General features: G+C 58.5%; 2 protein-coding genes across 7 annotated transcripts in view; one reads left to right on the forward strand and one right to left on the reverse strand.

The window, feature by feature from the left end:
* Nucleotides 1–9,188, reverse strand: part of SNAP47 (synaptosome associated protein 47) — a 52,041-nt gene extending 42,853 nt beyond the window's left edge. The window contains exon 1 of one of the 3 annotated variants that reach the window (XM_009186058.3): nucleotides 8,937–9,188. The gene's annotated coding sequence lies outside the window, so the exon portion shown is untranslated. Of the gene's footprint in view, nucleotides 1–1,829; nucleotides 1,944–8,936 lie in introns of those variants that run through there. The other 2 variants (XM_031655123.1, XM_031655128.1) reach the window with 2 other exon arrangements.
* Nucleotides 1,835–5,253, forward strand: JMJD4 (jumonji domain containing 4). Of its 4 annotated transcripts, none has more exons than XM_031655098.1 (6): nucleotides 1,835–2,317; nucleotides 2,516–2,681; nucleotides 3,310–3,435; nucleotides 3,654–3,921; nucleotides 4,303–4,539; nucleotides 4,755–5,253. In XM_031655098.1, exons 1-6 carry the CDS (start codon nucleotides 1,918–1,920, stop codon nucleotides 5,037–5,039), a joined length of 1,482 nt encoding a protein of 493 aa, XP_031510958.1. In that variant the 5' UTR covers nucleotides 1,835–1,917; the 3' UTR covers nucleotides 5,040–5,253. The 4 variants fall into 4 exon arrangements, with proteins under 4 accessions (XP_031510958.1, XP_031510975.1, XP_031510959.1 ...); XM_031655115.1 differs by having other exon boundaries at nucleotides 4,303–4,484; XM_031655099.1 differs by having other exon boundaries at nucleotides 4,303–4,449.
* Nucleotides 9,189–10,428: the final 1,240 nt, after the last annotated feature.

Consider the following 10,428-nt stretch of genomic DNA (forward strand, 5'->3'; position numbering starts at 1 on the left):
AGACTGTCATCAGACCTCCAAACCTAACTCAAAGGCCTCTCACTGTGTGCAAACCAGCACAAGCTGCCTCTCCTTTCTCTGCGAGAGATGAGCGGTTCTAACTGCTCCTCCTTCTGTCTCCCTGTCAAGATGCCTGGGAAATGCTGCCCAGACTCTGTACTCTCTCACAGAGCGCCTATGTGCACACAGCCTGCCAGGCTTCATGGGCAATAAATCTGCTATCTTCCCCTCTGCATCCATGTGGGTAGGTCTGAGCTGATTTCTCCAGCACACCAAGACATACATCACATAGGGTCCCCCTTGGCCCCCACTTCTGTGTCCTGGCTGAAAATCACAGAGTACCCTGACCCCTCTGTGCCCCAACCACAGGTTTTCCCCACCAGGCTTCAACCCAATCCAGGGCCTTGAACATTTCCAGGCATGGAAGAAAGTATCTAGGTTTACTACAAAGAAAATGACCTTGGCCCTGAGCCAAATTCCTGAAACCTTCCTATAAACTGCATAACCCATCCCTCTTCCAAGAGACAAACCTAGGCAGGACATCCCTTTTCCCTTACTGCCCATCTCGAGGACTGCTGCAGCCCACTCTATATGAAAGTTCCCCTAACAAAAGTTCTAGGCAGGGCCTGGCGCAGTGGCTCACACCTGTAATCTCAGCACTCAGGGAGGCTAAGGCAGGAGGATCGCTTGAGCCCAAGAGTTCGACACTGGCTTGGGCAACACAGAGACCCTGTCTCTACAAAAAAAAAAAAAAAAAAACCCAGAAAACTAAGCTGGGCATAGTGGCTCATGCCTGTAGTCCCAGCTACTTGGGAGGCTGAAGCAGGAAAATTAGTCAAGCCCAGGAGGTGGAGGCTGCAGTAAGCTGTGATTGCGCCACTGCACACCCTGTCTCCCCCCCATGCCCCACCAAAAAAACCGCCCTGGGCTCACCATGCATTTAGCACTTCTTTCTTTGGTATCCCAACTGGTCCCACCTGAGGACAGTGTGGGAAACTCCCTTGCCGCCACTTTTGGGGTAACTCCAGTTGTAAGCTCGGCAAAACACTGCTCATGTCACTACTCCAACGTCCTCACCAGGTCAGCCCAGCTCATGTCCCCATCAGCCTCCAGATCCCTACCCATACTCCCTCCAGGTCCCTCACTTCTCACCCATCCCCTCCAGATCCCCACCATCCCCTGCAGGTCCCCACTCTTCCCATCCCCTCCAGGTCCCAACTCTTTCCATGCCACTACAGGTCCCACCGTCCGCCTCCAGATCTCCCATCTAGGTTACCCTGCCCCCTCCAGCCCCCTGCCACCGTCCTCTCTAGGTCCCCACCGTCCTCACCAGGTCCCCACTTGTCCCCATCACCTCCAGATCCCACCATCCCCTCCAGGTCCCCACTCTCCCCATCCCCTCCAGATCCCACCATCCCCTGCAGGTCCCCACTCTTCCCATCCCCTCCAGGTCCCAACTCTTTCCATCCACTACAGGTCCCACCGTCCCCTCCAGATCCCCACTGTCTCCATCCCCTCCAAGTGCCACCGTCCTCTCCAGGTCCCCACCGTCCCCTCCAGGACCCTACTATGTCCGCCAGATCCCACCATCCCAGGGCCCCCCAGCTCTCCCTCTGGGTCCCACCATCCCTGGGCGCCCCCGCACCACCGCACTCCCACCCCTAGAACCGCCTCTGTCTCCGCCCCTCTTCCAGCGCAGCCCGCATACTCCCCACCCCCCGGGGATGTGGGAAGGAGGACTCGGGGTGTCAGCCACAGCGCGCGGACTGAGCCGAGGGAGTACGCTACGGCTTGGGCCGGGCCCCAAACACACCACCGCTCTCGCTCACCTGGGAAAAGCCAGACGTGACCCACAGGCGTTCGCGGCGCCTCTACCCCTCGGCGCCTGCGCAGTGAAGACCGCGGCGAGCCGCGCGCATGCGTGTAGGGCCGAAGGCCCAGGGGCTGGTCGGGCGGAAACGCGGCGCTCTCTGTCTTCTGGTTTCGAGGCTGGTCCTTACCGTTTCCGCTCCGGCGGAAGTGAGGAGGAGGGTCCTTAGACCCGTGCGGAGCTGGATGGACCGCGAGACGCTCGCCCTTGCTGACCGCCACTTCCGAGGCCTGGGGGGTGGTGTCCCCGGCGTCGGCCAGGCTCCGGGCCGGGTAGCCTTCATCTCGGAGCCGGGCGCCTTCTCCTACGCCGACTTTGTGCGGGGCTTCCTCCTGCCCAACCTGCCCTGCGTGTTCTCCAGCGCCTTCACGCAGGGCTGGGGCAGCCGGCGGCGCTGGGTGACGCCCGCGGGGAGGCCCGACTTCGACCACCTGCTACGGACCTACGGTGGGGCGGTGGGCACAGACCCGGGGCGGGGAGGACAGGCCGGCGGGACCCAGGCCCAGGAGGCCTCTGCCTAGAGAGGGGCACCAGGGAGGGTGAGGGGGGCCAGGCGCGTGGCCCTGGAGAGTTCCTCTGCAGACGGTTTGGAGTGAGGACGGGGCCCAGGGAGATGGCATGGACCGTCCCTGACTTTCGTTTCAGGAGACGTGGTTGTACCAGTTGCAAACTGTGGGGTCCAAGAATACAACTCGAACCCCAAAGAGCACATGCCTCTCAGAGACTACATCACCTACTGGAAAGAGTACATCGAGGGGGGCTACTCCTCTCCCAGGGGCTGTCTCTACCTCAAAGACTGGCACCTGTGCAGGTAATGGGGTTTGGGACGCACCGAGGCGCTGCCTTCCCTAGCGCTGCGGGAACCCAGAGGCCTTTCTGATGAAGGTGGCCCCTGGCTGCACAAAAAGGAGCTATTTTTCCCCATGAGGCACTTTAATCTGTTTAAAAGAAACTGGATTGTCTTCCGCATGGCTGCAAGTGTTCTTCTTCGGGAGATCAGTATGTTTTTTTTCTTTTCTTTTCTTTTTTTTTTTTTGAGATAGATCCCCTCAGCCTCCCTAGTAGCCGGGATTACAGGCATGCACCTCCATGCCCGGCTAATTTTTTTTTTTTTTTTTTTTTTAAGAGACTATGTTTCGCCATATTGCCCAGGCTGTTCTTGAACTCCTGAGCTCAAGTGATGCATCCACCTCAGCATCTCAAAGCACTGGGATTATAGGCATGATCAGTACTTTTTCATAAGCAGAACCATTGTGGTCAGACTGCCCCCACCCCACTCCCCCACCAGCAGCTGGCTCAGAGTAGGTGCTGGGGCTCTTTGGGGGCTGCAGCCATCTGAAAGCTCCACTGAAGCCAAGTGATCTCAGTTGCCCCACTCGTGCTGCCCTAGTCCTCGTGCCTCACGTGCTGTCGGTGGTGCCCTTGTGCCCTCCTCACAGGGACTTCCCGGTGGAGGACGTTTTCACCCTGCCTGTGTACTTCTCATCCGACTGGCTGAATGAGTTCTGGGACGCACTGGATGTGGATGACTACCGCTTTGTCTACGCAGGGCCTGCAGGCAGCTGGTGAGGCCACAGATGTGGAACCCAAAGGGACCCGGTGACGGAGCAGACCGGGAGGCTCAGGGTGGCAGGAGGGGTCTGCTTGGCACAGGCTTCACAGTGGGTGCCATTCCTTGAGACCAAGGGGCCACCCCTCCTTCAGCTGGACCAGGCCTCTGGGGTGCCAAACAAAGCCCATACCAGCCCCTACGGGCACGAACCAGGCGCTCTTGCTGCTGCAGGTCCCCGTTCCATGCTGACATCTTCCGCTCCTTCAGCTGGTCTGTCAATGTCTGTGGGAGGAAGAAGTGGCTCCTCTTCCCCCCAGGGCAGGAAGAGGCCCTGCGGGACCGCCACGGCAACCTGCCCTATGACGTGACCTCCCCGGCACTCTGCGATACGCACCTGCACCCGCGGAGCCAGCTTGCGGGCCCACCCTTGGAGATCACGCAGGAGGCGGGCGAGATGGTGTTTGTGCCCAGTGGCTGGCACCACCAGGTGCACAACCTGGTAATGTGCTGCTCTCCTGCCCCCTATCAGGGGCTTTCCTGCAGGAAGACGGCAGCACCACCTACCCACTCTCCCAGCCAGAGTGGGGCTGGAATGGGGTGGCTCATGGGTGAGGCTGACCCTTTCACAAGGTGGTGTCACTGAGGCCTAACCTCTGTTTCACCCTCTCCCGGTCCCTGGGTCTGCTTGCTCTGGGTTCACTGGCTGAGGTGGTCCGAGCCCACCACCCACTTCCCTGCTGAGCAAGCCCTGCTGGGAGACAGGAAGGCCTTCTTGGCTGCAGAGGGCTGGACCCCACAGTGGGTTCCTGGTGCAGGAGATGTGGGCTAGTTGGGGGCACCTGCCATGGGCTCAGGCCTGCCTGTACTGTGCCCCTTCCAGGACGACACCATCTCCATCAACCACAACTGGGTCAATGGCTTCAACCTGGCTAACATGTGGCGCTTCCTGCAGCAGGAGCTATGTGCCGTGCAGGAAGAGGTCAGCGAGTGGAGGGACTCCATGCCCGACTGGCACCACCACTGCCAGGTGGAGCAGCTGCGTGTGGAGGCTATCAGTGCCAGGTCCCTGGGAGGCCTGCAGGCTCAGGGCGGGTGTGGCTGTCAGGCCGAGCTGTGGGTAGGTGCCGGCTGTGACTGTGGGACAGCCTGGGCTGAGCCCTGGGGGAGGCTTTCAGGCTGCATGGCTCAGATTCCTTTGGTCACTGCCCGGCTTCTCAGCACCTCTGTCTTATTGGTCCCCTCTTCGTCCTTGGGGACTGGGCGCATGTCAGATCCTTTGCAACTTGGACTGTGTCCATCGTGTCAGCTCACTGGCCTCTTCCCTCTGCCCAGGTCATCATGAGGTCCTGCTCGGGCATCAACTTTGAAGAGTTTTACCACTTCCTCAAGGTCATCGCTGAGAAGAGGCTCCTGGTCCTGAGGGAGGCGGCCGCTGAGGACGGTGGTGGGTTGGGCTTCGAACAGGCAGCCTTTGATGCTGGGCGCATCACAGAGGTGCTGGCCTCCTTGGTTGCACACCCCAACTTCCAGAGAGTGGACACCAGCGCGTTCTCACTGCGGCCCAAAGAGCTGCTGCAGCAGCTGAGGGAGGCTGTTGATGCCGCTGTGGCCCCATAGCACCTGTCTTGAGGACAGAAGGATGGGTGGACGAGAGGCAGCCTCCTGCTCCAGGGCCCTTCCAGAAATAAAGACTGCCCTCCCTGTGACCTGGGGCCCATCCCTGTTGAGGCTCGTGGCCTGCCTGTCCATGGCCACTGCCTGGGTGCCTGTTTTCAGGTGAGGCCCAATGAGGTCAGGGACCCAAGAAGGGATGTGGCCCTTCTGACCTGCAGCAGGCCTGCTGGGAGCTTGGAGATGGCGCCATGACCTGGCTCTTTTGGGGGCCCTGCCTCCTTAGGCCAGGATGCCTGAGCTGACAGGAGTCTGTGTCTGATGTGCCTTCTCTGGAGGCTCCTCTCAGCCCAGTCCCCTCGTCTCAGGCCATTGGGCCACCCCTGGCTCTGCCCTGTGGGCTCAGGAAGAGGTTGGAGCAGCGCTGGGCAAGCTCACCAGGGCCTCCAGGCAGGACTGGGTTGGCGTCCGTCACCTCCAGGTGATGGGCTGTGGAGCCAGTGGCCAGGGCCTTCCTCTGGGTACCCAGAGGGGAGAGCTGGGCTGGGCTGGCCTCTGCCACCTCCCTGCCTTTGGAGTAGCCTTCGCAGGGCCTGGAGAGGCCACGGGTGTGGGGGTGGAATCCCATCTGCTGCTGAATCCTCATTTGGGCCTGAGGGGCTGTGCCTGCTGTGCACTCACAGCTGGGTCTTCGCAAGGATGCTGTTCTCAGGAGTGGTGGGTCTCCGGCCCCTCTTCACACTGGGCATGATGGAGGTGTGGGCGGACTCGTCCAGGCCGATCAAGGCACAGCAGTGAGCAGTGGAGGCCTGTCGTGGGGAATGGACTCTCGTGGGATCCTTCTGCAGAGGATGCCCCAGGCCTGAACTCCCTAGTGGATCCACAGTTAGTGGAGACTGGCACTCTGCCAGCCCTGTCCTTGACCCAGAGTGCAGCACTTTTTCAGTTGGCCCCTGGTTGGCTGCCCCACCCCAGGAGGGGAGGAGTCATCTGAATCCGCAGGGATGGCATGTGCCCCGGCTGTGTGCATTGCCTGCCCATGGCATCCACTGGGGCTGCTGGCACTTGTATAGGATGGAAGCCCCTAAGAAGGGCCGGGGTTTCTGTCTGCTCTGTTCAGTGAATCATGTGAAGTGCCTGCAAAAGCAGCTTTACACTTTACACAGTAGGTGCTTCATATGTGTCTGTCCAGTGAATGAGCTCCAGCCACCAATTTTCCAGGGACCTGTATGCTGGGCCCCCCTGCTAGCTCCCAGGGACCCCTGGTCTGCACGGAAATGCCCTGAGACATCATCTGGCCTCCTACAGATGGAACTGGCACTGCCCAAACCCCAGGTGGCAAAGGTGCTTTGTGGGGGAGGAGGGGGAGGTAGCAAACATGCGTGACTGCAGACTTGCCAGAACCAGGCCCAGGCTGAGTGTGGGCGTAGCACACCCTTTTAGCCCTTCCAGTAACCTCTGAGCTTGGGCCTCTTGGCACCTACCACACAGGCTGAGGCCAAGGGTTGGGGTATGTGCCCTGGGCACTGCCAGCAGGCAGCTGAGGTGCCTCTGCCTGAGCTGGTGCTCCCCTTTGAGCAGCAGGTCCAGCACCTGCAGGGGAGGGGCACCACCAGGTGGTGGGCACCAGGTGTCCTTCAGCTTCTCTCATGATGAGGGCAGCACTGAGGACCCCAGGGCAGCCCCCAATGCGAGCTGGCAGCTCAAGGTAGCACAGGTCGCAGCCCATTACCATCCAGGCTGCGTGCGTGGTCCTGCACTCCTGAACTGTGTGTGAAGACCCTCGTGTTTCTGCAGTCAGGAGGCAGTGCACAGACACTCCCGAGAGCCCTGCTAGCCTCAGTCACTTTTTCTTAAAGCAAGCATTGAGAATCTCAGGCTGGGGCTGTTACAGGTGCAGCAAAGCAGCAAATGCTAGAAGCTCTGTGGGGGAGATAGAGCCCTCCGCAGGGCAACGGCTGAACTGCAGCTGGCATCGATGACTCCATACTCAAAAGACCATGGACTCCTTTTGCCTACCTCACTCCAGGTTGGCAAAACAAAACAAAAATGCTGACACCAGGGCCAGGTGGGTGGTGGGGCAGCCGCTGCGCAGAGTGTGGCTAGACAGCAGTTTGAAGTGTCAGGCCGGATGCCCCTTTCCCAAGTATGCTGCCCTGGGATCCTGTCCAGGGTTGGGGAGGCATGTTGTCAGCACATGTGAGGGTCTTCGCAGAGTGAATCGCACCTCTGCAAGAAGCCTGAAAGGCTGCATCACCCTGAGAACCAGCCTCCTGGAGTGCGAGGTGAGGAGCTGCAGATGTGTGGCAGTTAGGCCCTGCCCTTTGCGTGTCATCCCTATCAAGTGTGAGAAAGGACAGGCAGGCTGCAGCTAACTGGTGCTCCAGAGGAAAGGGGTCAGATAAAGAATGCAGATGCTCGACCTAAGGCTACGTGTTTGCTGCACAAAGATGGATATACTTGCAAGTGTGGGGACAATGGCTGTGCACCCCACCATGCCTGGGTGAGGGCGTGCAGTGGCCGAGATTCCTTGGGGAGTGGGACCTGTGGGCCCCCACAGGAAGGCTGGAAAAGTCAGGCCCTGCTGTGTCTGCACAGACTCTAGCCTGGGAGGACACAGAGCAAGGGAGCATGATGGGGCCTATGGGTGCCTGCCCTGCCCTGAGCTTGCAATTGTGAGTGGCTGGAATCCATGGAGGCAGAGACAGGAGCCCCAAGTCAAGTCGTTGCTGGCTGTGGCGAAGCCAGGTTCTATGCATCCAGAGGGCTGTGGCCTCCAGAGAAGGTGTCTCCCCCAGGGACCAAGACCATCCTCATGCTTGTGCCCTTCTGCCCACTGAGCCAGCAGAAGGGGCAACTCCTTGGCCAGCTACCCTGAAGCCCACATCCCAGGTCTAGGGCATCCCTGATAGCCACATCCAAGGCCACGTCCTACCCTTTGTTCATCCATGCTCCAGAGTGTCAGCCTCAGCCCTGTCCCCCATCCACCACTGTGGGTGGTTGTGGCAGGTAATGGTGCCAGCGTCCCACCCAACTGCAACTACCAGCTGTATCTTGGATCCCCAGGCAGACAGAAGGCAGGCCCTGGTTTCCAAGTCAGTGACTCCTTCCACTGGCGTAGAAGGCTTCGTTTCCAAGCCCTGGCTTCACAGGCTTCCCTCCCACCTGTCCAGGGAAGGGGAGAGGGGATGTGGGGTGGGGAAAGACATCATCCTCAGAGTTGCAGGGCTGATCCAGGAGACCCTGGCCTAGCCCAGGTGGTCAGTCATGTGGTCAATGCCAATGGCTACGACCTTGGGCCACTAGAGGAGCATGGACAGTCCTTTTCCCTAAGCCCTGGGCCTGAGCTTGGCCAAGGGTAGGGAGCAAGATGTCCAGTGTCCTGTGGTCTGTACCCCCAAACTCAGCAGCCCTGGAGGCAGGAACTCCAGGGACCTGGGCCTCTCCTGCCTGGGGGCTGACCCCAGAAGTCCCCTTCCACAGGCCCCAGTTACCCTCCCACTGCAGGCTCTGACCTACAGGAAAACAGCTGGAGCTGGGCTCCTACCCTGTTCCTCTGGGAGAGCCAGACCCTGTCCTGAAGCTAGAGGAAAATCCACGGGTAGAATCCTGCATAAGCACACCCCAAATAGACCCCACCTGGGGCCCCACGCCCCAAACAGACCCTGCCTGGACCTCTGGCCCCGCCTAGGGAGCCGGAGGCCGGTGGATCCTGGCCTTCCTCTGCAGCCTGCCAGCCGCTCCCCTGCAGGAAGGCACCAGAGTGTCCACCCCCGCGGCCCCACTCAGAGATGCGTGCCTGCTCCCATTGGAGGCCTTTGGCCCCAAGGCAGGGCCTGCCTGCTCCCTAGACCGGTCCCCTGGCCTCTGCCCCGTGTCGGGAATCGGGGTCTTGGATATTACCTTCAAATCCGGCCAGCTTCCCGCCACAGCGAAGGAGAATCGGACGCCCCGTGCCAGGGACTTGCAGCAGGGACGTGGGCCAGGTCCTCACTGCCTTTGCTTCTGGGACCCTGTGAGGGCAGGAACCGGAGTCTTGCCCTCATGACTTTGGTTGGCGGCAGTGCCAGGTGGGAAGTTTCCGGTCGGGCACTGTGTGGGGGCGGGAGGGGACAGGCGGGGAGGAGGCGGGATAGGGAGGGGAGGGGCGGGAGGGCCAGGTGGGGCGGGGATGGGAGGGAGGCGGGGAGAGGACGGGATGGGAGGGGCAGGCAGGGCGGGCCGCGGGGGCCAGGATGACCCTGGGGCTTCCCTGGCTTCAGGTGCCTTCTGAGCAGAGCTGGGCCCGCTGCCCCCTGGTGGCAAGCACGGGCCCTGCAGCCCCAGCTAAGAAACCCAGTAACAAAACCCTTCCCTACCCTTGTGTCCCTGGGGTCCAGGTGTCTGAGGAAGGGGGGTTAGGGATTCCAAGTTTGAGGTGTAAATAAAAAAAAATGACCACGGCAAGTCTCAATCATTTTAAGAGGTTTATTTTCCAAGGTTAAGGATGTGCACAGAAAAGAATACAGAACCACAGGGAAAATTGTGGTCCATGGTTTTTCCAAGGAGAATCTGGGGACCTCAACATTTAAAGGGAAAAGGGTGGGTATTGGGGATTGAGGAAGAAATTTTGAAAAGGGTGTGAGCAAATAAGAGGCAAGTGGTTGCATCCTTTTGAGTCTTTGATCAGCCATTCAATGAATACACAATTTACATGTGGGGGGCGGGTAGAGAAATAGTCACTTACACATTTGTCTAGCTTGGTGAATCTGCATTTTTACATAAGATAAAATAAACATAGGGCAGAGGAAGCAATCAGATATGCATATATTTCAGGCAGAGGGATGACTTTGAGTTCTGTCCTTTGTTGCATACCTGTGAATATAAGCTATCAATGTACATTGTCAGGGTGAAATGAAACAACTGTTTTTGGGTAAAAATCTTGGGGCCCACAATTTGTAGGCAAATTGTGAGAGAGGTGCGATGCTTTTTTTTTTTTTTTTTTTAAATCTTTGTAGCTATCTTATTTAGACACAAAATGGGAGGCAGGTTTATGTGACCCAGTTTCCAGATTGACTTTTCACTTTGGCTTATTTAGTTTAGGGTCTTGAGATTTACTTTCCTTTCATAGGGGCAAGAGGGCCCTGGGAAGATCAAGGCTAGCTTCCAGGTTCCACAGAATGGAGTCACTGAGGGTCAATTGTAGGATAAGAGAGTGTGGAAAGTAGATAAGTTCCTCTTCAGAGCTTAGTTTAAAAATAAAATAATAGACACTAGAAATAATAGCTTCTTAGTCTAAAGCCCCCTATCAAGTATTAGTTCTTACACTTTAGCCCAGTTAGTTGCTTTGCCTTAAGCAAAGCATGTCCGGCATGTCCAGACAGGCCCTTGCAAGTCTTAGTTCATAGCTTATTCC

Source organism: Papio anubis, chromosome 1 (assembly GCF_008728515.1).
Source record: "Papio anubis isolate 15944 chromosome 1, Panubis1.0, whole genome shotgun sequence".
Classification (NCBI taxonomy): domain Eukaryota; kingdom Metazoa; phylum Chordata; class Mammalia; order Primates; family Cercopithecidae; genus Papio; species Papio anubis.

Excerpts from the sequence above, each read along its gene's own strand:
- JMJD4 (XM_031655098.1), top strand. The coding sequence starts at position 1,918 with ATGCGTGTAGGGCCGAAGGCCCAGGGGCTGGTCGGGCGGAAACGCGGC. Across the intron at positions 2,318-2,515 it reads CCACCTGCTACGGACCTACG|GAGACGTGGTTGTACCAGTT; the intron begins GTGGGGCGGTGG and ends CTTTCGTTTCAG. Across the intron at positions 2,682-3,309 it reads AAAGACTGGCACCTGTGCAG|GGACTTCCCGGTGGAGGACG; the intron begins GTAATGGGGTTT and ends CCCTCCTCACAG.